The sequence below is a fragment of the Ursus americanus genome, chromosome 16, assembly GCF_024610735.1.
Source record: "Ursus americanus isolate L20-20 chromosome 16, mUrsAme1.1.p, whole genome shotgun sequence".
In the NCBI taxonomy this organism is placed as follows: Eukaryota; Metazoa; Chordata; class Mammalia; order Carnivora; family Ursidae; genus Ursus; species Ursus americanus.
Genome location: NC_142142.1, coordinates 2,675,912 through 2,703,756, shown reverse-complemented (window position 1 = coordinate 2,703,756; position 27,845 = coordinate 2,675,912). Strand labels below are relative to the sequence as shown.

Here is a 27,845-nt window from a genome sequence, read left to right as displayed (position 1 = left end):
AGGCCAAGAGAGAGGGAGGGGAGGGTAAGGAGGCTGAATGGGGGTGAAGGGGGTGTCTCAGGAACTTCTTGCTCATGTCAAATGCTGTCCATCACTGACAAATGGCAAGGCCGGTGACACAGCAAAGTCCGTGTGGGGACAGAAAGCAACGAAAGGTATATCTGACAATGATTGGAGATTCCACAAGCATTTATCTATGACTTCCATTTTTTGTTATCTTTATGAGCTGTTCTGGGGGGTTCTGTCCTGACTCCCTACATTCTAACATAAATCTCTAAAGATTTTTAAATGATTCCTCAAATATCTCATTATCCACTAGAAACATAGCAACTTGCTTCAGTAACCTCTTACCCCGGCATTCTCAGTCAGAAACTCTTCTTAATGTCTAATTTAATTCCCTTCTATAATATGTCTCTCTCTCTCTTTTTTTTTTTTAGAGAGGGAGAGAGGGGGTGAGGGGCAGAGGGAGAGGGAGAACCTTAAGCAGGCTCCACACCCAGCACAGAGCCTGACCGAAGATGGATCTCACGACCCTGAGGTCATGACCTGAGCCGCAATCAAAGTCAGATGCTTAACCAGCTGAGCCACCCAGGTGCCCCTAGTACGTCTCTTTTTTAAATCCCACCCTGAAACTGCCTCTAGTCCTTATGAAATTCCACAGACCACTCCCTATTGCTTCACTCCCACCTCCTTCCTTTCCATGTAATCCAAAGATATGAAAAGATGAAAGTAGCAAATTAGGAAGAAAATAAATCTATCCAGGGGAAAATGGCAGGAATTAGGAAAGGAAGTATGAGGTGCCTGAATGGCTCGGTCGGTTAAGCGTCCGACTCTTGGTTTCCACTCTGGTCATGATCTCAGGGTCCTGGGATCGAGCCTTCATCTGGCTCCGTGCTCAGCTCGCAAGGTCTACTTTTTCCTCTTCCTCCCCCTGCTCACACGTTCGGGCTCTTTCTCTCAAATAAATAAAATCTTAAAAAAAAAAAAAAAGGCTGTTTCAAGTCCCCTACCCACTTGCCATTTATATACAAACAACTGTGAGCCTCACAATGGATCTTCAGTACTGAAAAGTACTTTTTTTTTTAAACAATTTGGTGTGTCCCCCCGCTTCTTCATTCAGTGCCCCTCCTCTTAGGTTTTGAGGTTTGATTATCCCTGCAAAGTCCTCCCCATCACGTCCACAGTACTACATAGCTTGTAAATCCGACACTTCTGAGAGCTGGGTCTTCATAGGTATGTGGCACATGTTGAACCACGGTGAAATTATCTCACATCTGTCCAGTTTGCTAAGGCCTAGAAAGCACTGAGGCCTTCAAAATAATATAAGATTGAGGTCCATGCTAAAACCCATTCATTAGGTGAGCTTCTGTAACGGAGCTGAGGTCTCACGTCGTCCATGCGAAATTCGAAGTGTCTTTCAAAGAGGCTGTCAGGCGATAGGACCAGGCTACAAGGTGGGCACAAGCATATTTAGACAAGGGACCAGTTCTGGAGGAAAAGGAGGCCCAGAAGAAGAGCAAACGTGTCCGTCTTTCAGGAATTAGTCTAGGCAAGGATGTGTGTCCAGACAAGGCTCTAAGAGCTGAGTGGGAGACATATGGCAAAATTGGGTCCAAAAGAGGCAGAAATTGGGTCCAAAAGAGGCATGGTCAGTTCTGAGAGGCAGCCTTGCTAGTCAGAGCTCAAGGGCTGTCTGCGTGCCTACCTGCCCACTGGGAATGTACCTCACACTTACCCTATTCCTTTGCTGACATTTTACTCATGCTAGGATCTTAATTTAGACATAACTTACTTGCAAAGCCTTCCCTGAGCCTGGGAAATTTAGACTCAATGGAGGAGGAATTGGCAGACAGTCCATCCTCCTAAGCAGGGAGGAGGTTTGCCAATTGGCTCCATCGTCCTGGCTGCAGTGTGGATGATAGACCAGAAGGGGTCAGAATGGAGGCTTCTGTAGGCAATGCCGAACCCAGCCTCAAACTGGACTCCTCCCTCTAGTGGACTTGAGGCACTGATGAAAATTCTGTGTGGACTATCAATGACTGAGTACTGGCGCTGGGAAATGGTCACAGTTAGGCTCCCTAGCAGACAGGGAACTGAAGCCAACTTGCATGCAAGACCTTTCTGGAGGTGTGCTCAGTGGACAATACTGTGGGGGAATGAACGGTGCATCATAATTATGCATCCGTGTGCTTGTCTCCCCCCCAGACTCCATCCTCTGTTGGAGCAAGGAATGTGTCTGCTGTGTCTGTCATTGTATCTCTAGAGCTTAGTCCAGTGACTGGAACATAACAGGCACCCCCCAAATATTTGTTAAATAAATGAATTAGAAGTAGTAAATAAGAAAGCCCTAAGTAGGGGCACCTGGGTGGCTCAGTCGTTAAGCACCTGCCTTCGGCTCAGGGCGTGATCCCGGCGTTATAGGATCGAGCCCCACATCAGGCTCCTCCACTATGAGCCTGCTTCTTCCTCTCCCACTCCCCCTGCTTGTGTTCCCTCTCTCGCTGGCTGTCTCTATCTCTGTCGAATAAATAAATAAAATCTTTAAAATAAAAAAAAAAGCCCTAAGGAGGTAGCAATAAAAAGATAGAAGAGGGCATTTATGATATATATTTAGGAAAATTAATAGGTCTTGGTGACTGATTAATTGACTAATTAAACATAAGAAAAAGAGTGAGGAAGAGTCGAGAATAACTGCTACATTTCTGCATTTACATGTAGACAGAAGATAGTGCTATTTGGGGAGAGAGAAAATGCAGAAGGAAGTCTAAGTTTGAATAGAAAGAGACACAGCTCAAGTTAAAGATATCTCTTCTATATCCAAGTGCAAATGTCCAGTAGGCAGGTGAAAATGGGATTTGGAGCTCAAGCAGCCCAGGATATTCCTTTTCAATTTACTTCTGCCAAGAACATCCCGTAGACCCCCACTGGAATCTCTTTCCGTTTCGTCGCCATGTTGCCCCCTTCTGCAACTCAGCGGGGGCTTATCTTAGGTTGTTGGGCTGCCATAACAGCAGGAATTTATTTCTCAGAACTAGGGGCCAGAGTTCAAAGATCAAGGTGTCAACAAGTTCAGTTTCCTCTGAGGAGTCTTTCCTTGGCTCGCAGATGTCTCCTTCCTCCTGTGCCCTCACACGGCGCTTGCTCGGCGCACACTGCACCCCTGGGGTGTCTCTGTGTACCCAAATTTCCTCCTTTTATAAGGTCACCAGTCAGATTAGATTAGGGCCCACTCTAATGGCCTCGTTGTACCTTAATTTCCTTTTTAAAGGCCTTATCTCCAAATACAGTCACATTCTGAGGTGCTGTGGGTTAGGACTTCAAAATCAGAATTTTGCAGATGGACGCAGTTCAGCCCACGAAAGGTCTGTATTTCTTCTCCTCCTCCTTCCGCAGCTCTGCCTCAGAGGCAGCCAGCCCACACCCCTCCATCAGAGAGCACCAATGTCCAGGGGAGCCTTCCCCTCAAATTTCCAAGATTCGGTCTTCAACATGTTATGGAGACAGATGGAAGAGGGGATTATTCTGCCAGGAATGTGGGTGAGGAGGTGGTAGGGAGACTTGTAGGGTAAGTAAGAGTCCACTGGTTACAAAAGGGAGAAACGTTCTAGGCTAAGCGAAGATGCCACGATGTTAAACTTCAGAGGGAGTCTGGGGACACTTAGATGTGGCGGTTTGGAGGTTGAATGTGGGGGATGGTAAGAGCTGAAGCAAGAGGGGTTGGCCGAGGTCACGTTTTAAAGCTCTTTCCTGTTGGCATAAAATCAGCCAGTGCTTTACGTGAAGAGACATGGACAGGGAATTAGAGGGCTGCTCCGACCCCTCAGGCAGGAAACAATGCAATTACTTCTAAAAGGCTGGAAGGTTGGAGGATGTTGTTGAGGCAAAGAGCGGGTGGGGGTGGGGGCCAGAGTGGGGAATAAAATACAAAGGGGAAAATATGGGGGAAAGGAAAGGAGAAGGAAAACACGGGAAGCATCTTGGTCCGATCTAAATACTGAATTCTAGTACCAGAGGGTATTCTGTCTAGTTAGTTCTTCCTCCTCCGGGAGGCAGAGTCCCCGAGGTGGCGAGCACTTCTCTGTGACATGGAGGATAGAGGGAGCAGAGGAGTCTCTAGAAATCAGGGAGTCGTGACATACAGAGGCACAGCCGCACAAGGGCCACCTGTGATGAAAGTGGCAAAGAATTCCAAGAGGAGCTGGGAAGCTGGATGAGATCAGCCTCAGCGGAGGGACTGGGCTGGGCACTGACTGGTCTGGTTCTGACTGGTCATCTAGGGCTGTCAACTCAGGATGGGGACCTACAGATCAAGACTAGTGACCTAGATCCAGCCACACTGAGGACACAGTGGTGCCTGTCAAGAGCTTAAGTTTCCTCTCTCAGGATACAGGGGCAGAAAAGCACAAGGGTCAGACACTTGCAGAGGAGAAAAGCAGGCTGTCACTGTGCTTGGTCACTGTCCTCATAGTGAGCTTATGGCAGCGATCAGGCCAGAGATTAAATGTAAGGAAGACGAAAGAGCCAAGCAGATGATTTTATTCCAATTGTAGGCTAAGGTGCACCAAGCCATTTTTTCTTTCCATCGAGTAAGGCCTGCTCTAAGTGAGGATGGCCGAAGTCAAATCTGTGATTATCTGTGATTATCTCCAAAGGCAGTTTAATCTTTCTTTATGAAACCTCTGGTCACAAGAACACGAGGGTTTCCGCTCAGGGTCTGCCCCATGGCTCATCAATCCCAATGGGCCCAGGGAGCCAGCCATGGGCTTTGCTGTCTCTGGGATCCTAAGAGTAAAGCTCTCCAGCTAAGACCGGAGATGGGCAATTAGTGTGGACGGGCCAGTCTTGTGCCTATGAAGCTAGTGACTGAAGAGAGATTGGTGTGGGCTTAAATCGGGGGTGGGCAAGTAAGTGCCTGCCAGGCGGGACTGCAGGGCTCAGGCCAAGCTCTTTGGAGCCCACTGTGGAGACATCAGGCCAACAGCCACGCTGGGCACAGCCATGCTACAGCCATGGTCTCCCACTGCCTTCTCACCTACTCGCCGTAATTCCGTAGACCTCTTTAGTCTTGAATGTGTACTTCATTGTGAAAATAATGTAAGCATGCTACAGAAAACCGAGGAAACGATTTCCCACAACACCAGCCTACAAAAGTCAGTTGTAATACCATCAGAGTTTTCCCTCTGTTGGACCTTATCCATCTGAGTTCACAGTCTCAGCATTAGGACTTGAGGCATTCCACGAATAAAATCTACCAGAGCTCCTTCAGCGTAAGAGTTGTTCCAAGATGCCGGGTGCAAGACGTTTCCAAAACAAGCATTGTCACTTGGAGAAGGAGGCTGGGCCAGGCAGTATTGTTTCTGAGAATTTAAGAGGAGGAGTCAGACGAAGTTCACCTCTTGTTGGGGGAATGGTTCAAGGATGGTTATTGGAAATAGGTGGAATTAACCTTTGGGATGAGGAGGCATTGTTTGCAACCTTAGCAAGGGGCGGGGGAGGAACAGTTAGGGGCCAAGGTCATGTGGAAAACAGAGAGGAACATCTGTCTAATGGAGACAGGGGCTTGCAAATGCACCCTGGAAAATTCCGTCTTTTAGTGTCTTTTGCAGGGACCAAATGCAAATCCAGATCTTCTGACTCCTGGCCAGAGTTCTTCCCACGTCTCATAGACGCCCCAACCTTCCCCACTTTGGTAGATGATTGATAAAGAGCTGTGGGTATTCTGGACCCACCCATGGAAGGAGAGATTGAGATCATTAAAGGCCTGGACAGCAAAGGCCAAAAAAAAAAAAAAAAAAAGGAAGATTTTACCACTTTGCCCTAGGGATATGATGCATCTTGGACTGGACCAGGGCCTGCAGGCATTGCGTCCTATGAATTGCTGGCCTGTAGCTACAGGAAGAGGATTCTGCTTCTGAGAAAGCTCAAGACTTCCTTACAAAAGGCGTTCCATGTCCTGATGGCTTGGCTCTGGAAGCATCGCTGTATAGGTAGCTACTGTCTTGCCCCGTAATACAGTTCTTCTGAGCTCAATCCGCTGATTTTTCAGCTATCAGCCCCGGGGCAGCCGGGCCTGTGGCTCCTTGTACCATTCTCCCCAAAGGGCAGTCAGCCTGTGCACTGGCTCTTCAGAGACAGGGGTGTCACCAAGCTTTAATTTTTTTTCCTTGCTGTGCCTTTAAGAGCTGCAGGAATGCAAAGAGTCTGGAGGAGGGGTGGGGTCTCCCAACAGGACTTCTGGGAAAAGGATCCTGGGAATTTTTGCCAGAAACTAAACTGAGATTCCAACACGGGGAAGTTGGGGGTGGTTTGTGTTGGGTCAGGCCTGTGATTGGACTGCAGAGTCCACTAGGGAGGACGAAAACAGAAGTAAAACGCGAAGAGCCAAGGAAAGGGAGGAAGCCCTCCCCACCCTCACCCCCACCCCAATGCGCGTCCACCCAGGCCTGCAAGAGGGTGCAGCCACTAGCCTGGACAGGATCAGTGTGTGCGAAGGGTGATGGTAACAGATGGACCCAAGGAGCTCTCTACCCCAAGTCGACCTGCAAGGCCTCCAGGGACGGGCTTGCCAACAGCTGGACTTGATCACCGGCTTGCAAAGTGAGATCACGCATCTGGTGGAATAACAAGCAGGCTTGGCTCTCTGGCTGTTTTTAGAGGATTTTCGCAGCAGGGGCTAGAAAGCCAGAGACCACCACCTGGACCCTTAGGTTTTCTTAGAGAGCACAGCATTGGAGATTCCACCCCTGGGCAGTGTTCAGGACAATGACGGCCCTTCGGCGAGCTGCTGCTGTCCTGGTTCTGCTCCTGGCGGCTCTTCTGCCCCCACCCCGGTGTGCCCAGGACCCGGGCATGGTGCACTACATCTACCAGCGCTTTCAAGTCTTGGAGGTAGGTGGCGTCTGATCCGGGCTGCAGCCTCCCGGAAGTCACCTTATCTTAGCCCAGCTTCCCTGTCTACTGAGATGCACGCTCCCCACGTAGTGAATGCTAAATACGTTGCCAGCATCGCACGTGCGAGTTTTCATAGTCTCGTGGTTCAGAGCACCCACTCCAGAGTCCAGGCTGTACCACTCCCCAGCCTGGAGCGGGACTTCACTTCCTGCTCTGATCCAGTGATTTTTTTCATGTAAAATGGGATGATAATAGAATTGACTTCCTATGGCTATTTTGAAGACTTAATACATAAATCCATACCTAGGATGTTACCTGGCCTGGTGGCAAATGTCCAAAATGTTGTTATTATTCAACAGTTCAACTTTTAAAATATAAAAATTGAAAATTTGGAGTCACTTGTTTTTTCCTGTTTTACTGTATCCGGATGGTAGGTAGCAGGTTTTTGCTTTGCTTTTCGTCTCTGTGTGATAAACATGAGGCCACATCAAGTCAGGGTGTTGTACCAAGGAGCGGCGTCTTGGCTTCTTTGCCGTGCCGCACTTGGGGTTAGAAATGGGCAGGTTTCAGCTATGTCAGAGAGAAAGTGCTGGGGTCCCTTCTCCAGGCGCCGCAGCTGCTCCTTCATTAAAATGTGTAACAACCCAATATTTTTGCCGCACAGACAGGTGCTTAGGGACAAATGTGACCCTCTGCCCAAGTCCTTGACATACTCCTGGCGATTATTTCATACCTAATTGCCTTGCTTTTATACAAGTTAAATTTTGATGAGTTATTTATCTTCTTCCAAAGACACTTTTTTCCCCAAAGACACTCTTATCTCCAATATTTATTCTCTATATTTTCTGAAAAATTTTGAAGTCCAAATTAGTTCATCATCTAGTTAAGTAAAATAACTCCGAAGTGCAGGCTCAACGCATTTCCTAAGGTTGTCCAGCTAACCAGCCGAGGCCTGGGAGCAGGGGAGGCTGTCTCACTTGTTGTCTCCCAGACAGCTCCTCCCCAGTGTGCCTCCTTGAAAGCGCCAGAATTACGCTCAACCATGGTCCCTCTGCATTCAGCACCGACTTACTCTGGGATTAGCGCCGCCAGATCCCTGCAGGTTTTCCTCAGTACCCAAAAAATGGATCTGCAGACAAGGGTATAAAGTACAGACAAATGCTTGGATGGCTATGAATGTGGATTTGAAAAAGATAGGGGTATAGTTTGTATAGATCTCCCCATCCTGGGCAGGACCTGGAGAAGTCAAGTCCCCGAGGGCAGTCACTGACGGCCAGTGTGACACTTACAAACTGATACGCACCCTGAGGGATTTGTGTCTGAGGGGTACGAAAGAAATAAGAGGATCGATTTAGGGAGTTTCTCTCTCTCTCTTTCCCTCTCTCTTTCTCTCTTTCTACCTCTCCCTCTCTCTTCTCCTTCAGAGTGAACAGCCTTACGTACAGCTGTTTGGAGTCTCAGTTTTTATAACTTTTATGGAGAGCATTTTGATAGCCTGCCAAATGAGCTTTAAGTGTACATTCTCTTTGACCCAGCCACCCCGTTTCCAGTCTTCGTTCATCTTATTCTTCCTTTCAGTAAATACTAGTTAAGTACTATGTGGTAGGCCCTATGCCAGGTGCTCAGGAAGGACCTTACTTCTGGAAATCTCCCCTAAGATAATAACCAGATAAGTACATGAAGATGTAAATATAAAGATTTTTTTTCAGCATTGTTGAAAAATCCATAAATGTCCATCAAAAAGAGTCTAATAGAATAAATAATAGGACCTCAATGCAATGGAATTCTGTATCATTAAAATTATCATATAGCTATCTATTGTACATTAGCAAGTGAAAGTATGTTACAAAACATACATTCTAGTAAAATCACATTTTAAAATATATATTTATATATGTATAATGAAATGCATGGGAAAACTTTTAAAAACTGATACACAAACAAATCACCGGTACTTTGAACGAAAGGATTACAGGTGATTTTTATTTTCCCCCCTTACAATGATTTGTGTTTTAAAAATCTTTTTCAGTGAATGATGGCTATTTATATTCCTTGGCTAATTTAAATAACAAGCAGTAATTTGAGCATTTATTTTCTGACCGAAGCAAGGACTGGAAAAATGTACCCAAGCCACGAGAGCATACATTCAAGACTTCCGAGAGTTCTCGAAGAACATAACCGCTCTGCTGGGAAGATGCCAGACCTACACCAGTGAGTATAAGAGCGCAGTGACGAACCTGGCCCTGAGAGTCGAACGTGCGCAACGGGAGATCGACTACCTGGAGTACCTGCGAGAAGCTGACGTGTGCGTGGAATCAGAGGACAAGACCCTGGCAGAAAAGCTCATCCAAGAGGCGGAAGAAGAGAAGAAGATCCGGACCCTGCTGAATGCAAGTAAGAGAACGGTGTCTCTGACGGCTCTTCTAGGGACTCCAGCTCAGAGACACAGATACTGCACAGATAGGGGTCTGGCCAAGCAGGAGAGTAAGAACCAGGTGTGTGGTTTTGGGTGCAGGTGCTGGGAGAGAAACCTTAGCAGGGAATAGGTGTCTGAAGGAAAAGAGATTCTCAGAGGGCAGCTTTTCATTTCACAGAGAGTTCCTGAAGGCCCCATGGAAGGTCAGAGCTTCAGTGTCAGGGTGTCAGAGATCAGCCCAGGAAGGGCATCTCCAGATAGACCTTGGTTTGGAAGAGGCGTGTGGTCCCAGATCCTTCCAGAGAGGGTGGAAGGTTGGTGGGGATAGAGGGGTGAGCACATCGTGTCTGCACCCCGCGCTGGCTTTCTTACTGCTCCTCTCGCCTCTGTTCTTGCCTGCTGTCTGCTCTCACACAGACCTCCGCACAACACAAAATTCATCCTAGTACTCCTCTGTGTAGAATTTCTTTTTCTGTTCCCCATCAATTATCAACAGCAAAAATTCCATTCAAATCTCTTGGCCTTTTATATGGGAAAGGTCCTTTATGAAGTAACCCAAGTTGATTTGCAGCTGTTCTTCTCCAATAATTTACCCACGTGCAGTTGCAATTTTAAAAAATTATATATGTATGTGTATATATATATATATATATGTTTTTTTCTCACTCCCCCTTTTTGACTCAAAAATGCTGTGAATTCTCAGTGAATCCCTCCTGCCAGGCAGATTGGCTTCTAGTGCTCCTGGAGCATCTCATCAAATCCTCCAAGGCAGCGTCACTACCCTCAACCACGTGTATCTGTGTGTATTTACTCCTCGACCAGACCGTGGACATACGGGCATCTTCATTTCTGTATTCACAGCATCTGGGTCAGCACAGCCCAGGGAGGAGGCTATAAAGATTGTCTATAGAAGAGATACTGATGGCAGAGCCCCTCAGAATTTAGTGTAGGGGAAGACAAGCCTGTAAACAGCCACAACCGTGTGAGTAGTATTCGTCTATTATTTTCAGAGGCTCTCTGCTCAAGGGCAGACTTCTCTGCATTTTGTATACTGGGACCATCCCCTACTTTTTCTTCTTTGCCATTTCTGTTAGTAATTACATCTATCTTAGTTTTCTAATGCCGAGTAACAAACGACTCCAGATTTGGCAGCTTAAACCAATGCATATTCATTATCTCAGAGTATCTGTGGGTCAGGAGTCCAGGCACAGCTTAACTGGACCCTTCATTCAAGGTCTCAGGAAGGTACAGTCAAGGCATTAGCAGGGCTCCATTCTCATCCAGAGCTCGGGTTGGCAGAATTCACTTTCTCACGGCTGTTAGACCGAGACCCTCAGCTTCTAGAGCCTGCCCATCTACACTGGCAGTTCACAGCGTGGCTGCTGCTTCTTCAGGGCCAGAAGGAGAGTGAGTGTCTTCAGGAAGTACCCAGTCCCTCTTAAGAATTTGTATCTCGTAAGTCAGGCCCACCCATAATAACTTTCTTGTGGATTAGCTCAAAATCAGCTGCTTGGGACCTTCATTATATCTGCAGAATCCCTTCATCTCTGTCTTACGGTGTCACCAAATCCCGAATGCTAGCCTGTCATAGTCGCAGGTGTTGCTCACCCTCAAGAGGAGGGGTTATTGGGGCATGTACAGCAGGGGAGGGAATCTTGGAACTCTGCCCACCTCATGCTCTCGTCTGCTAGGCCCCGCTGGTACCCACCTTCTTCCTACAAGGCTCCGATCCTCGTGTAGTCCATCCTTGGCCAGCAGGGACTGAGCCAGCTACATAGTTCCTGCTAAAATCCTTAAGACTCAAGTCAGCCCCCTTGTGTGGGCAAACACCTTGGGATTACGGGCCAGGGAGGGGTTGTCACATCACAGGGTTTCCTTCACACATACATGCCGTCTTGCAAAGAGTTTCTTTAGAAACCCTGAAGGGAGAGAATGGTGCAACTTCCTTGGGAGATTTGATCTTTTCTCAGGAGACTTCCAGAAAATTCTGACATCACTAAATGGTTTGCATTTGGGGTGCCTGTGTGGCTCAGTTGGTTAAGCGTCCGACTCCTGATCTCAGCTCAGTTCTTGATCTCAGAGTCATGAGCCCACATTGGGCCCCACATTGTGCTCCACACTCAGCATGGAGCCTACTTAAAAAAAAAAGAAGAAGAAGAAGATGGTTTGCATTTACTCCTGGAATATTTCTCAGTCAACTAGGAAGGGTCAGATACTGGGGATGATAAGTAAGATAGAACTGCTCTGTGATGAAGCCGTTTCCTACAGAGCTGTTCTCAAGTCTTTAGCCTTTATTTAGAGACAATCCCCAAATGACATTCACATGAGGGCTGCGATCCCAGGGTTGTTCTGGGGTTAGGTCAAATTCTTAAATCTTTTGAACTCTTACACACACACTCTCCTCCTCTCCTCTCTCCCTCACTCCCCATCTCTTTCACACACACACACATACACACACGCACACAAAATTTAGAATGCAGTGAGTGAACGGTACTGCTACACAACCTGACTTATATTTAAAAGTCATTCTGAATCTTTGGCGCTCGGTTATTAGTAAAAAGAAATTTTGCATTGCCCTTGGCCACTTATGCCAAAGCACGCTGCCTCAGACACCCAGACTGAGAGTTTATCCAACAGTTTTTCCACAGATTCCACAGGCTGTGTTCTTGCGTGGATAAGAGTATTAACCTCTTTCTACCTGTAAATAGCTTGTGAAGAAAAATTCTCAAGGCAGTCAAAACAAGCCATTAGCGCAAATTTTATTTCCTGTTTCATCCCAGCTCCTTTTATTGCAAGGGTGCACATACGTGACCTCAAGTAACCCTGTGTCTCGTGAATTCAATAACTTCTATCTTCTGTTAGATCAGGTTTCAAAAAGAAAGTCGGTTGCTGCATATACTTAAATGCCTATGGGATCCATTCAGTTGTTATAAATGTGCCTGCCCCATACTCGAAGCCATTAAAAGCAACACAAAATGAAAGACAATAAGCCGACGGGAAGCCAAATAAAACAGCTCTGGGAGTCAACTCCCAAGAGCCACTAGTTTGTGACCAGCGGTGCGAAACATGAAGAGATGTATAGCTCTCCTTTGCAATAGTGTATTTTCCGCAAAGGAGGGGATTGAGAGTGTCCACATAAGTGTAAGTGCAGAAGAGAGAGAGAGTGAGTGTGTGCGCACCGTGTGCACGTGTGTGCGCCGTGTGCACCTGTGTGTCCATGCATTCTCTACCCAGAAGTTGCTGCATTGTGGGGCCAGCAACGCCGAGGTGTGTGCAGAGCTCAGCCCGCCCTGTCTCCTGCAGAGTCCCATAGGTCAGTGCGCTGGGTCCAGAAAGGCCTACCTGCACAGCACTTCTGTTTACTTACTTACGTGGAAGGCCCGCAGTCTAGAAGGACAGCTCCAGTCCCATCGCTGCGGATGCGAATAGAAGGTCCCAAAGTTGTTTTAGCTGACGACTTGGCTCCAGGTAGAGTGAACCCGCATTCCTTCTCTCTGACTCATTCATTTGCTCACCGAGCCAACGAATATCCCCTGAATTCCAGATATATGTTGGCGTTGTGCCAGGCACTAGAGACGGAATATGGAACAGGGAAACATCCTTGTGCCGGAGTGGGCGGCCGTCTAGACGAAGCCAGGGTCGCAGCCAGGGCGATGAGCGCTCTCGCAGGAGCAGGGGCGCCGGCATTAAGCACCGAGGGAAGGTCAGGGCTGCTGTGCAGGTGGGGGGGGAGGGGCTGTGGTAAAAGTAACCCCCAAGCCGAGTTTTCATAATGGAAAAGAGCAGATTAAATGGAGAGGAGAGGAGAGGCTGCTTCTGTGGGCGCCCAGAGGCCTCGTGGCGCTCCTGTTCGGGCGCGGAGAGCGGATGGAAGAGCGGGCCGGGAGCTGGCTCCTCCGCTGCGCCAGGCCGGGATTTCAGCCCGCGGGGAGTGAAGTGAGGCGACCCACAGTAGCGAATAATCACTGAGCGCTTATTACGTCCGCAGTCGTCTTTAAGTGTTTCTCCGCTTGGGCCGCGGCGGCCGGGTCGCACCGCACCCCGCGCGCGCACTGCGGTTGTCCCGCATCTTCGACGTGAGGACGGCGGCGCGCTGGGAGCCTGAGCCATCTGCCCCAGGTCTCGGGGCGCATGGAGCCAGAGCTGGGACGCAAGCCGGGGCGGGCCTCCTGCACAGGCCGCCGCTCCCGTCCGGCTGCTGCGCTGCGGAGTGGCAAGCACGGTGTGGCCGGGCTCCGAGGGAGGCCGGGGACCGTCCTCCTGACCGCAGTGCCCAGAGCTGACCGGCAGCGGGGAGGGTGGCTGCGCGCCGAGGGCGCGTGGGGGCCAGGCGGGCCCTCTCCAGGCGGCTCACCGGGGCTCGCGGGGTGGGAGCCGTCTGTGCCGAGCCTCGGTGCCCGCAGCCAGGAGGCCCAGCTGTCTGCGATCTCCTGGTGGGACTCGTCTGAGGACTGCGGCCGTCCTCTTGGTCACTGGGTGATGATGATTCCTACTCACAACACAGTATTATTTTTTTATTTTCTTAGAAAGGTTTTATTTATTTATTTCACAGAGAGAGAGCACAAGTAGGCAGAGCGGCAGGCAGAGGGGGAGGGAGAAGCAGGCTCCCTGCTGAGCAGAGAGCCCAATGATGCCAGGCTTGATCCCAGGGTCCTGGGATCATGACCCGAGCCAAAGGCAGATGCTTAACCGGCTGACCCGCTGAGCCACCTAGGCGCCCCCCGACCTAGCTTTCTTGAAATATTTTGTCTTTCTCCACGAAAGTAACACCTGCTGATTAAATAAAAACGGTGACTATCATCTGCACTATCATTACTCGATTTACTTCTGTGTAAAGGGAGATAACACACCAACAGCTGAACACACGAACTTTGAGTGTTTCTCAGCCTCTTGTGTCACTGCTGCCTGTCCCCGTCTCCCCGCTGCTCTATGCCGTGTCCAACGTGCTATTCTGAAAGCATAAAATACAGGTCACACGCCCCTGCGTTATTCATGCTGTCTTCTCCAAATCTCTCACGGTGCCTGGAACAGAGTAGACCTCAGTATTTTCTGCCCTTGAGGAACAGTTCGTTAGAAAGTAGAGGCAGCTATTTGCCCAAGATTGCATTAAGCCCTTCTGTCTGTTATGTTGTCCCCAGCCCACAACAGCCCTGCCAGGCAGATACCATTACGACTTCTTGTCCGATGAAGAAACGGGTGTGGAGTGTTTCATGCAGCCCTGTCTGTCTCCCACTGTCCTGCTCGGTTCAGGAGCGTGCTGCCCCGCCCCAGACACAGCAGGTGCATGGCAGCCTCCATTTCTGCTCACCGTGACCTCACCCCACTTGGCTCAGTTTTCTGTTGCCATAATAATGCAGCCTAGCAAACCCCTCTGTAACTTCGTGGGTTAAAACCATAATCATTGATTATTTCCCAGGAGTCTGCAGGGCAGCAGGGCACTTCTGGGCCAGACTTGGCTGCTCTTGGCTGGTTCCCCAGAGGCACATTGCCCAAGGGATGGCTGGTTGGGAATGGTCTCAGCTGGGATGGCTTGTATCTCCTCCACATGGTCCCTACTCCTTCAGGAGGCGAACCCGGGCTTGTTCCCATGATGGAGGCAGACCTCTGAGAGAGAAAGCACAAGCACACTCAGGTCTGGTCCCTTGTACTGAATTCTTTCGGCCAAAGCAAGTTCCAGGTCTAGCTCTAGAGCCCACGCTTCCACTAGGACCTTTGACAGCATCTCATAAGGCTTTTGGTCCTGATGCTCCTGGAAACAGGCATTACACAAGATCAGATTTTACGTAGGCAAATTTCTGTATGGAAGTAGTAAATTGGGCCGTAGTGTGACTGATGGTTTTGAGGCTGCTGCAAAGCTCAAGTTCAGGAGAGCAGGTCCTAGACTGAGACAGGATGGTGAGAACAGGATGAAGTGAGATCTATCTCACGGGAAGAATCTGTGGCGCGATGTCAAAATGACTCTGTTTTCTAACCAGGCAAATGGGAGAATGGCAGTACCACACCTAGAAATTGAGAACGTTTCTGTCTCTTTTAGCTTGGTAAGAATATTACTACAGGAAGAAAGCAAACAAAAAACACTATGCAAAAACCACAACAACAAAACAAAAACGAAACACCCCACACAAACCAGCTCTGTTTTTAAATGAAAAATAAATACAGGCAAAAAGTTCATAATTATAACCTTGGAATGCTGAAATGTTGCAACAGTCAGATAATTGATTCAAAATGGAGCTGTTTGGTCAGATGTTCCTCAGAGGACTGTCCACTTTAATGCCTCACTTCCCATGAGTGTTGACCGGCCCGGGTCCTCCAGGGCAGCATTCTCAAGCTTCCAGTTTCAAGAACCCTTTACATTTCTAGAAATTATTCAGGACCCCAAGGAATTTTTCTTGATGTAAGTTACATCTATCGATCTTTACCGCGTTCATAATTAATATAGAAAAATTGCGATATGTGCCAGATGCTGTCTTAGGGCAGGACACACAGCAGTAAAAACAACAGATTAGACAAAGCCCTGCCCTTGTAGGGTTTACATTCTATTGTGGGGAATCAAACAAATAGGTTAACAGATAAATTTAAAATATGTCAGAGAGAGGATGATAAATCCCGTGGAAGAAAATCAGCTAAGGTGTGGGGGTTCTGGCAGCTGGCCAGTGCCCGAAGGAAACATCCGAAGGAGGTTGGCCGCGTCGGGTTCCAGCTACAGGCAGCCCGCGGTTGGAGTCCGCCCGGCTCACACCTCTCCCACGTGCGTTCCTGTGAAGCTCTCGACTTGATGTTGAGAACAGAGCTATGCAAGCAACGAGCCTCGGATCAAATCTGTTTACCTTCTCACAAGCTGCTGCTAATCACTGACAAAGGGAAGCTGTCAGGGCACCAACGTGGGGACCATGGAAGACTTTGAATTCAGTGCTGGGAACCTAGAAAACCCTCTAAGGTAGATCTACTAAAGACTTCCATATGACTCACCAAAACCAACATATAGCGCACTTACTGCGTTCTGGGCCCTTTGAAAGCCTGGACTCCCCATCCTGCAAAGTCGAATCCTTCTGTGGCTCACTGAGTACCATTTCACACAAGCCAGCCTTCCTGCTCTCCTGCCATGCATCTTCCCAGGCACTCAAGAGTGTGGAACAGCACCTGCTAACGTCTGTACCTACCTCTTGCTATTAAGATTTTCTTTTTTTTTTGACAGAGAGAGAGACAGCAAGAGAGGGAACAAAGCGGGGGAAATGGGAGAGGGAGAAGCAGACTCCCCGCTGAGAAGGGATCCCGATGTGGGGCTCAATCCCAGGACCCTGGGGTCATGACCGGAGCTGAAGGCAGACGCTTAACCGACTGAGCCACCCCGGCGTGCCTACCTCTTGCTATTTAAATCTGTCTGATTTCTAAGTTGGCAGAGCGCGAGCTGGGATAGAAGTTTGAACACTGATACTGCGTTCTCCGAATCAAATTGATTCTTGAGTTTGTGGACAGTCAACAATAAGAGATTAGATAGGAAGGATACACGTCATGCGTCCCGGGCACTCTGGATAAAAATATAAATAAGACCCAGCCCGTCTGCCGTGCTTGGAAGCAAACAGAGTGAGTAAGCAAATCTGATTCAGCACAGTAACTGCTCTGGAAGAGACCAGCATGCAGTGCTTTGCACACACGGGAAGGAGCACCGATGGCTCTGCAGGCCGGAGAACAGTGTTTTGAAGGACGAGTAGATGTATCCCAAGTTAGTGAATGTGAGCTAAGGAAAACTATGGGCAAGTTCTAAAACTTGTAAGAGGTCGGGGCAAGGTGACGAGTGGCCAGCCCCCCCCCCGGGGGGGGTGCACGTGCCAGGAGGAGGTCAGATGAAGGACCTTGAGTGCCATGCTGAGATATTTGAAACTTCTTCTGTGGGCAGAAAGCACGAAACAGCCCTAATTTCTACAACAAATTAGGTCTGCACTGCCAAGTTCATTGTATTAGCACGGAGCTTTTATTATTAATTGCTCATCTGAGAGCTGCCATCTTTGTCATTCCAGAGCCTAACATTGTACCTGTCACTTGATAGGTTGACTAAAGTTTATTAACATGAATACATTCCAGGTAGTTGAAAAAGTCAAGTTTTAGAGCACAGAATTTCAAGAAGCAGTCAAAATACTCATGATTTTATAGGAATTCTTTTTTTTTTTTTTTTTTAATGAATCTGTACCTCTTTTCCCCAAGCAAACCTGGGCTCGGTCTCTATTGCTATCTCATGCATTCCATCACCCCCATCTTTGAGGGCTCCCTCCATCTAACCAGTTACTAAGACCTGACCTCTTTTCCTGAGTATTTCTCGAATCCATACTCATTTTTCCATGTCGTTTCCATTATTTGGATATCTCTGATCTGGATTGTACTTAGAGACTCTCTACCTGTTTCCCTGTGCCCCGTCTCTCCCACCTCAACCCCCAGTCCGTTGCCCACCAACACCCGGACCGATGTTTCTAAAACATAACTAGAGGGGAGTTGAGTCACTCCCCTGTAGAGGGACAGGTCTCACCAGGTCTGGAGAGTGTTGCCCTTAAATAAGGGAAAAGTATTTTAAAAATTCAAATAAGTGATATTTGTATATGAAGTCCCTGTGAGGCCTTGGGCCAAATCCTCTCCTAATTGCTTCTCTGCAACTGTGCCTGAGGGAAAACCAGAGATTTGCATTCTCTGGTTTGCAGGTGGAACTTTGTTTGCCATTGTCTCCGTTAAATAATTTGCATCTTGACTGAACTTAAACGTTTTTAAAATTTATTTCCTTCCCCAACCTTTTTCTCCTGCTAATTATCTCTCTCTCAAGAGCAGCACAGCAGGGAGTTAGTTCTCTCTTACCCTTTTACTCAAACACTAGAAGTATATTTTCTCCAGATTCCAAAAGAGGAATTTATAAAATTATAGACTCTCAGCCCTGAAGAAACTCTAGAGAAGAACCAGCCTAAACCCCTCATTTCAGGGCTAAGGGCAGATCGACCAAGGGACTTGTAGGGAGACACCAGAGACTGGGTTCAGACCATTCAGGCCTCGGACTCCCAGTCCCGGGCTTCCTCTTCAAGGGAAGGATAGCACAAGGGGAAATTCTGTGTTCTGTATTCTCAGAACTCTCTCCCTAATCAAAACTATCTATCAACACTCTTCTTGTTTTGCTATTTCTCTAAGGATTCTGCATGTAGCAGGAGGAGTAGAAGGAGAAAGGAGAATGGTTGTTTTAGTTTCTGCTGTATATTAAGTGAACATTTTCTCACTTGTGAGACATTGAATGTGCCTTGTTCTTAGACACAGTCCCCCTCTGTAGCTGGGCTGGAAGCCTGCTAACCGTCCTCCTGGAGGGATGGGCCTGTCCCTGGGGGCTGGCTGCAGGTTCACCCTGCCTCCGGGTTCCCAGTGAGCTCAGAGGACCCATGGCCGGGTGACTTTCCAAGGAACTTGTCCAGGCCTTTTCTTTCCATTTGGAAAATGGAGATTAAAATATTGACCACTTAGGCGTATTATAAGCACTTACTGCAAGTTGACGTAAATAAAGCACTTCTCACTGTGCCAAGCGTATTTGTATGTATTTGCAGATGTTTATGAATTTTTCAAGGCTTTGTGCTTGTTCTTCAATTGGAAACAGTTTCTGAGCTTCCCCAGTGGCCCATGGACCCCTCCTCTTCCCCATTAAAGACATCGGTGAGCAGTTGCAGGCTTAAACCCTCATTCCTGCATCTTCTGCCTACTTCTGCCATAGGTTCTTTGACGAGAACCTTGGGTCAGATTTTTAAATGAAATAATGGATTTGAAAGCATCTTAAAAGCTTTAAAGTACTTTACAAATTGTTTACTTAAGACAGGCCTGTGTTTGGAACTCCAGACACACAGCACTCAGGAGGCTGTAGGAAAACATCTGTTTGAATGAAGCTGTTTTCTTCATTAATTCAATAGATATTTATTGAACCCACAAAGCACTCAGGCAGTCGGGTACAATAGTCACCATGAAGACAAAAGCCTGGCTTTTGTGGGCTTATAGTTGAGTGGGAGAGAAGGACAATAAGCTAGTAAATAAAACAGATGACAGAATTATGGAATATGACAAGCGATCTCAAGGAAATAAGAAAGATGTTGCAGTAGACAATTTTAAATTTAGATGCCGTAGTCCCCGGAAGCCCCTCAGGGAGATGATATTGAAACTGAGATTTGAGGGATGAGAGGAGCAGACTGTGGGAAGATCAGGGAAAAGAGTACCCAAGGCGGAAAGACTTACAAATGCAAGAGCCACGAGGCAGAAACGAACTTGACATGCTCCCGGAATAGCAAGAAAGCCGGTGTGATCACTACCAGTGAGAAGGGGGAGAAGAGTGGAGGATAAAGTCCCGTAGACAGGCAGGTGCCATATGGTGTAGGTACTTAAGGGCAAGATAAGAGGTTAGGATTTTATTCCAAGAATAGGAGGAGAATGGTTTTAGCAGGTCAGCCCCACAATGTATGTTTTTAAAAAGATTAATTCTCCTGCTTTGTGGAGAGTATATTTTAGGTAAGCAAGAATAAAATCGGGGAGACAAATTGGAGACCACTGTAGTGGTGTAGGCAAGAGGGCAGGATTCAGGGAGCACAGGGATGAGTGGTGGGAAGAGGAGGAGAGAAACATATTTGAGCATCTTAACTAAGTATAACATAATTTAAAGGTTAGTTTTAATATCAGAACTTGTAGGTGGTGGGGAGATGGAGAGAACGAGGTTAAGAATGACTCCTAGGGGACGCCAGGGTGGCTCAGTCGGTTAAGTGTCTGCCTTCAGCTCAGGTCACGATCTCAGGGTCCTGGGATCGAGTCCTACATCGGGCTCTCTGCTCAGTTGGGAGGCTACTTCTCCCCCTCCTTCTCCCTGTGTACTCTCCCTCTCTCTCAAATAAATAAATAAAATAAGATCTTAAAAAAAAAGTGACTTCTAGGTAAGAAATGTGGTTGGTGGTTTTTGCTTGGAATGGGAAGAGTAGGGAGAAAGAGAGTTTCTGCATTGGAAGAATTCTGCTTGGACGGGTTAAGTTTGAAGAGATCTAAGTAGGGACCCTGAGCGGGCAGTTGGATAAGTGAATTTGGACTAAGTCGAAATCCAGATAGGATGTCATTCCAGAGGCAAATTCAGAATTCCTCATTAGTTAGGATTTACATGTATGCAGAGCCATAGATGGAATGAGGCGGCAGAGAGGAGATGTGAGGACAAAGCACTTACTCCTTGAGTGGAAGAGGAAAAAGAGCCCGCAGTGCATACCAAGAAAAAAATCCAGAAAGATGGGAGGACAAACAAGAGGAGGGGTGTTCCAGAATCGGGAGAAAAGAGTTTAAAGGGGAAGTAGTGATTGAGTAATTAAATTCTGCTGAGAAGTTGGTTAGGATGTAAGACTGAAAGTTGACGCTTGGATTTGGCCACTGGACGTTGTTGGTGACCTTGACAAGAACTGCTTCTGTGGAGTGGGCAGGGGAGTTTAGACCAGCCGAGGCCTGGGGCCCGATGAGAGCAGCTTAAGGCGTAATTGGAGATGAGGAAACTCCTCAATAGAGGAGAAGAGAAAGTGGATTATATAGAAAATAGAAGTGAAAAATGGGGCCACAGTAGAAAGTTTTGTTTGTTTACCAAGGGGAATGGTCTAGGAGGGCAGGAGAGACTATTGAGGCTAAGTCCTTGAATAGGTTTAGAGGGGATGAGATCCACTGCAAAAATAAGGGGAGCAGGAGGGAAGGCAGAGAACATGGGTTCAGATACAATTGGTTGTGAGATTCGATGGTGAGGAAACTCATTCATTCATTCATTTAGTAAATACTGGCCTAATATGTGCCATTTGCTATCTTAGGGACAAGACACACAGCAGTGAATGAAACAGATAAGAAAAATTCATGCTTTCGTGACATTTACATTCCATTGAGGGAAATCAAGCAGTAAATATTTTAACAGATGCATTTATAATATGTCAGAGAGGAGATAATAAGCACTATGGAGAAAAATGAACTAGGGTAAGGGGGTTATGGCGAGCTGGAGAAGAGGGCTGCCATTTTTTACAGGGTGGTCAGAAAAGGCCTCAATGATGAGGGAATATCTGAGAACAGGCCTTCATGGAAGTGAGGGAGGAAGCCATGTTACCTGTCTTGGAAAGGTGGTTCCCAAGCAGAGGGATCAAAAAAGTGACAAAGTCCTGAGGCAGGAGTGTGCTTGGCACAGTGTAAGGAATAGCGGGAAGGCCAGTGTGACCGAATGAAATGCAGCAGGTGGGAGTAGAGAGGAGGCCAGAGAGACAGTGCGGGGGCAGCGCACATGGCCTGGAAGGTAAAGACTTGAACTCTCCTCTGAGTGAGATGGGAAGTCACTGGTGAGTTTTGAGCAGACATGCGACATGATCTGACTGACATTCTTAAAAGATCCCTTTGGCTGCTGTGGGGAATGCAGCACGGGAGTCAAGGATGGAAGTGTGGCCGCCCTGCAGAAAAGTACTGCAGGAACGCGGGCAGGAGATGATGCACTTCTCGGCTTGCTTCGATTTCCTCAGTGAAATAAGAGGCAAGATCTTCATTCAGGCTTAAGGAGAGAAGAGAAGGCATGATAACAGTGGATGATGAATTGATTAAAGGACTGTGGTAGAATTGCTCTCCAAACAGCCGGCAGTAACAAGCAGTTTGCTGCAAGGCTTGTTTACCTCAGAACCTCTGGACGTCTCTGACTGTGTACCTCTCCTCCTCATGTCCAGTTTCTCTCCCTTCATCCTGTTTCATGTCCTCTGACTCTAGAGAGCCCCCAGTTGGCCTGAAGAACCCAGGCATTTATTGAGAAGAAAATGACGACCCACTGGCCCATCCAGCTTCTGATACCAAAGCCTTTGCAAAGACTTGAGGGAGACCCCCAGAGAGCCCAGTGCTCCTGGAGTGTTCTACACCTGGCATCCCACCACCACACACTCCAGCAGTCAATGAGAGACCCATACAGACCTCGGCAGGATTTGAGGGATACCCAGGGGATTCCTCATGCTTCTAGTAAGCCACCCCTCCCCACCTCCATGACACTGCTCACCTCACAACAGACTGTGTATCGGGGCAGTTCCCAGAAGTTCACCATTAGAACTGATGACCCACCTTTCCTGAAATGACCAGTAGAACTAATTTCATCCTGGCCCGTATCCCTCTTTAACTTGGACACCACAAGAATTCCAAGACACCAAGGTCATCTGGAAGATAGCGTGTTTAAGGGTCAGGTGGAAATGGCTTCCACCACTTCTGTCCACATGCCATTGGACAGAAGACAGGTCAGTGGGTGCAGCCTAACTACAAAGAAAGCTGCGAATATATAAGTAGGGAAGAGGAAAATGGAATAGCATTTGGTGAACACAGACACTGTCTCTGCCATAAGCAGAGAAGAAACGAGTAGAAGGCACTCACAGAGACAGTAGTGACCCAAAGATCAAGGGAAACGAAATCTTCAGGAAAGGGGAATTCATCAATACTGTCATGCTGTGGGAAGATGAAGTAAGATATGAACATAAAGGTCTGAGTTTTCAGTTAGGAAGTCCCTGGTGATGCAGTGATGCAATTTCTGTGAAGTTATTGTGAAGTGAAAGATGGGAGGTGAAGAAGTTGACCCAGAGAGCATAGACTATTCTGGAGGAGAAACTATAAAATAATAGAAGGAGTGCAGAAAGTAGAGAGTGGTGCCTACTCGAAGGAGAATTGTTTTTGAATCTAGGCAACGTGTTTACAAGCTAAGGAACCAGCAGCAAAGGAGAAATTAGAGATAACAGAAAGGTGGCAATTCATCTAGGGAGTCAAGAAGCCAGGAAAGGGTGAGATCAGAGCACAAGTGAATATATTAGTCTTGGACTGGAGGAATGATGTGGCCTCCTCCAAGATATGTGGGAGGGTAGCCAGGGTAGGAACACCTTAAGAAAAGTTTATAGTGAGGGACAGAAAGTGGAGGGACTTCATGGCTATTGGTATTTATTTTTTCAAAGGAGTTAATCTGCTGTTAGCGAAGGGACTGAAGGGGTAACGTGTGTGTATGGGGTGTGGGGCAGATTGGAGATACCTGCTGTGGAAGATAGGGGCTCACCATGGAGAGAGCAGTATGGTGCTTAGGGCTCAGCTGAGGTTGGAGAGCCCTTACGTGTAGTGGCACGTTTGTGAGATTTTCTCCACCACTCACAACTCTGGGACAGAGCCAGATGTTTGAACTCATCCAGGACAGGGATTTTTGTAGAGTGGGTGTTGTGGAATAAGGAGGGCCTGGTGGGTGAGGGTGCTGGTGAGAGAGGTATTACAGTGGTGTCAGCTGGATAGGAAAGGAAGCTGACAGAGCCTGGGAGAAAACAGAGGTCAAGGGACTGGAGGGCACGAGGAAATGGAAGAGCAGAGTCCGTGAGAACAAAGAAGTGAGAAATGGAAGGGTAAGGAATTATTGCAGAGGGTGGGGTAGTAGAGTTTCACATTTCTATTAGGGAACAGTTCCAGGGGATGGGGGGAGGGGGTCCAGAGTACAGGCATGGTGTGGGGGGTTGCTAGAGGAGGTTGAAAGCACGGTGCTATGGAGTTGAAGAGGTTCTCTGGATGCATATGGGGTAGTGTCGCAGCGAGCTCTCAGTGATTTAGACTAGAAGGAGTTGATAGCATGAGATGCAAAGGGAGGGCTTTGCATGCAGACAGAGGAGCTGGAGAAGTGTAAAGCCCCCCCCCCTTTTTTTCCCCACTTCATCTTCCTCTACCTATTTTAGACTCTGATGATCCTGTTTGGATTATGGAAATTCTCTCCTAATTGGTTTCCCTCCCACGTACCCACCATTCACACAACTGCCCGCTTCATTACTCTTGACCAGGATTCACTCGTGCTCACAAACTTCAGTAGCTCCCTCCCTGCCTATCGAATAAAATCCATATTCCTTAACCCCACCCTCAACGCTGCAGGCACAGAGCTGGTTCCAACCCACTGCTTTGTTTTCTGCCTCTAGCTTGAGGCAACAGCAAATATTTAGTTTATATTGGTTTAAATTCTGCACTGCTTTACTAACCGAAGTCACGAATGTGGGTTTTTGAATCGTGAAGAATGTTATTCCCAACCATCTCAGAATGGTACCCATTAAGGGTCAATTCAAATGTAGATTATCCCTTTCTTCAAATGACATCACCATTCTCTGTCCTTTTGTAAAAAATCCACTTTAAGCTTTCCATTGTAGTGAGGCAGGTACCTATAAAGCAAGAACCATTCCTAGATTATCATTGCACCTCGGAAACTGCCCCCAGCTCATAGCACCTAGCTGAGTATCTCGCCTTTTGTAGGTGTCCGGTGTCTGCTGACTACAAGCAGGCATTTGTGAACACATAAATGAATGGATCGGTGGAGTTCTTATAATATTCTAATAGGATTAAGGGCCAGAATCCTTCACTAGAAGGTGATCTCCTCAAGGTTAGGGTTGATATTATATTTTTTATCCTCAATACTTACTTGGCATGGTTCTGGGAGCATTGTAAGCAAAGTCCACAGTAAGATACCTGGCAAAATCTTGGCAAATGGAATTGAATCAGGCAGCTTCACCCCTAAGTGATTCTCCCTGTGTCAACCCCAAGAAGGTGAACAGGGTCTCTGACCCAGCAAATAGCTGTTTATATCCTGACTTGAATAAAACGTTGACTCTAATAATTGGACAGCAGTTCCCTTAACAGAAACCCCTTTATTCATTTAATGCTTTGATTCTTTAAATCATACCGTAAGTTGTGATTGATCTATGTGCGATAACTTTATTCTAGACCCTGAAGGAAAACAGTAATCTGAGAACAGACACATGAAAAGATGCTCAACATCACTTATCAGGGAAATGCAGGTCAAACCCACAACGAGCTATCACCTCTTCCCTGTCAGAATGGCTGGTATCACAAAGAAAGAAGTAACAAGTGTTGGCAAGGATGCGGAGTAAACAGGAAACCCCCTCTACTATGAGTGGGAATGTAAATTGTTGTAGCCACTGTGGAAAACAGTAAGGAGGTTCCTCAAAAAATCAAAAATAGAACTACCCGAGGCTCCAGTAATTCCACTACTGGGTATTTACTCCAGAGAAAACAAAAACACTAAGTTTGAAATGGTACGTGCGTCCCTCTGTTCATTGCACGTTATTTACGGCAGCCAAAACACAGAAGCAACTGCAGTGTCGTCAGTAGAGGAGCGGGTAAAGAAGATGCGGTGCCTGTGGATGTCACTCTGCCGTAAGGAATGCAGCCTTGCCGTTTGTGACAACATGGAGAGACCCAGAGCGTATGATGCTAAGTGAAATAAGCTAGAGGAAGGTGCCGTATGGTTTCGCTTATCTGTGGAATTAAAAAAAAAAAAAGGCAGAAGCAGACCCATAAATACAAAGAACAAACTAGTCATTGTTTGGGGGAGCAAAATGGGTGAAGGCGAGTGGGAGGTACAAGCTTCCCGTTACAAAAGGAATAAACATGGATAAGAGGCACAGTATGGGGAATATTGTCAATGGCATTGTCATAGCGTTGTAGGGGGACCGAGGGTAGCTACCCTTGTGAGCAAGCTTAACATAGAAGTTGAATCACTGTGTTGTACACGTGAAACTAATGTAACATTGTGTGCCAGCTGTGCTTCAGTAAACAGAAAATGCAAAAGTAATCTGTGAGACAAGCAGACATGTCATGTCTATAAAGCACCTCTCCTTTTTCTCCTGTTTGGCCAGGCTGTGACAACATGCTGATGGGCGTAAAGTCTCTGAAAATAGTGAAGAAGACTGTGGACACACATGGCTCTTGGATGAAAGATGCTGTCAGCAATCCCCAAAAGGTTTATTTCTTAATTGGATCCAGAAACAAAACTGTCTGGGAATTTGCAAACCTGCGGGCATTCATGGAAGATAGCACCAAGCCAGCCCCGCGGAAGCTAACCCTAACACATTCCTGGCAGGGAACAGGCCAAGTGATCCACGAAGGTTTTCTGTTTTTTCACAACCAAGGGACTCTCAATGAGATCATCAAATATAATCTGCAGAAGAGGACGGTGGAAGATCGGATGCTGCTCCCAGGAGGGGCAGGCCGAGCGCTGGTCTACCAGCACTCCGCGTCAACATACATTGACCTGGCTGTGGATGAGCATGGGCTCTGGGCCATCCACTCAGGGCCAGGCGTCTATGGCCATTTGGTTCTCACAAAAATTGAACCTGGCACCCTGGGAGTGGAACACTCGTGGGACACTCCATGCAGGAGCCAAGATGCCGAAGCCTCCTTCCTTTTGTGTGGGGTTCTCTATGTGGTCTATAGTTCCGGCGGCCACGGTCCTCACCGCATCACCTGTGTCTATGATCCATTGGGCGCTATCAGTGAGGACGACCTGCCCAAACTGTTCTTCCCCAGGCGGCCGAGAAGTCATTCCATGATCCATTACAACCCCAGAGATAAGCAGCTCTATGCCTGGAATGATGGAAACCAGATCATTTACAAACTCCAGACAAAGAGAAAGCGGCCTCTGGAGTAATGCAGCCCAGCAAGGGGGAGAGCACTAAGGCTGTGGACACTGTTCTCTGGGACATGGAGGCCGCAGGCCCTTTGCAATACAAATCCCTCTGTTCCCATACAGGGACAGAGGCTAGAAGTGGGCTTGCATTTGCATCCTTCCCTGGATGGTATGGCCTGAGTTATCTTCCAAGAGCCTCGATGAGAGTCTGTCATTTGGAAATGTTCAACTTCCGTCGCCCATCCAAACCTCCTGGCTCTCAAGGCCTTCCACATGCTGATTCAGTTTATGTCCAGCCTTTCCTTTACCCCCACCACCCCCTTCCCCACCACCCCATCCCCGCCTACAGTTAGAAACGTAGCCCACCTCCTAATACTCCTGGCTCCTGTCCTGGCCTTTCCTGACGCTCTTTTCTCTTTCATAAATGCCTATTGGTATTCTTCCATTTTTCACCACCCAGCGAAAGTATCATTTCTTATTCATGTTTAATCTCTATTTCTGCCAACTCTGCCCCTTCACCAAGCTGAGGAGATACAAGAGGAAAGTCAAACCACTCACATTTAAATGCCACTTGCCAGTTACAAAGTGTGTACCCTCATGTACATCATTTAATTTTCATGCCACCCCGTGAGACATGCAGAAGACGTCTATATGATTGCCATTTTAGAGATGAGAGAAGTTTAGGTGAACCATTCAGAGGAACACAGCCTCAAAATGAAAACAGGGCTAGAAAATACTGCAAATCCCATAGTCTTTCCATTGCCCCAAGGGAGCATCAAATACATGTTTGTTCACCCAGCCTTTTATAAGCAATGCATTCAGCATCTCATCCTAAAAAATCACGGTCTGCCCCCTGCGGCCAGTTTTCATGCTTGCACAAGACCTTCCCGTAAGCCCTTCAAAAGCTACTTCCTCCAGAAAACCAGCCTACAGCCTAAGGGTGAGGACCCCACCTGTAGCCTCATCTTGTCTTACCTTCCCCTGTGTCTCTCTCTCTGCTGGAAACACAATAAAACCGACACTAAGCAAATAAGCCTCATCAGGTTAAATTTGCGTACGTGCCCTCAGCAGACA

General features: G+C 47.5%; 2 protein-coding genes across 2 annotated transcripts in view; both read left to right on the top strand.

Moving 5' to 3' along the window:
- The first annotated feature begins 6,236 nt into the window (after nt 1-6,236).
- Nucleotides 6,237-27,820, top strand: OLFML1 (olfactomedin like 1). The gene is made up of 3 exons (XM_045783058.2): nt 6,237-6,888; nt 8,997-9,285; nt 26,002-27,820. Exons 1-3 carry the CDS (start codon nt 6,763-6,765, stop codon nt 26,790-26,792), a joined length of 1,206 nt encoding a protein of 401 aa, XP_045639014.1. The 5' UTR covers nt 6,237-6,762; the 3' UTR covers nt 26,793-27,820.
- Nucleotides 9,158-27,845, top strand: part of PPFIBP2 (PPFIB scaffold protein 2) — a 166,985-nt gene continuing 148,297 nt past the window's right edge. Inside the window, exon 1 of the mRNA XM_087868064.1 lies at nt 9,158-9,285. The gene's annotated coding sequence lies outside the window, so the exon portion shown is untranslated. The remainder of the gene's footprint in view (nt 9,286-27,845) is intronic.

What these genes read in the sequence shown, in the direction of transcription:
- OLFML1 (XM_045783058.2), top strand. Translation starts at nt 6,763, where the DNA reads ATGACGGCCCTTCGGCGAGCTGCTGCTGTCCTGGTTCTGCTCCTGGCG. An exon ending in AGCGCTTTCAAGTCTTGGAG is followed by an intron (nt 6,889 to 8,996) that starts GTAGGTGGCGTC and finishes TTCTGACCGAAG; the next exon opens with CAAGGACTGGAAAAATGTAC. An exon ending in CCGGACCCTGCTGAATGCAA is followed by an intron (nt 9,286 to 26,001) that starts GTAAGAGAACGG and finishes CTGTTTGGCCAG; the next exon opens with GCTGTGACAACATGCTGATG.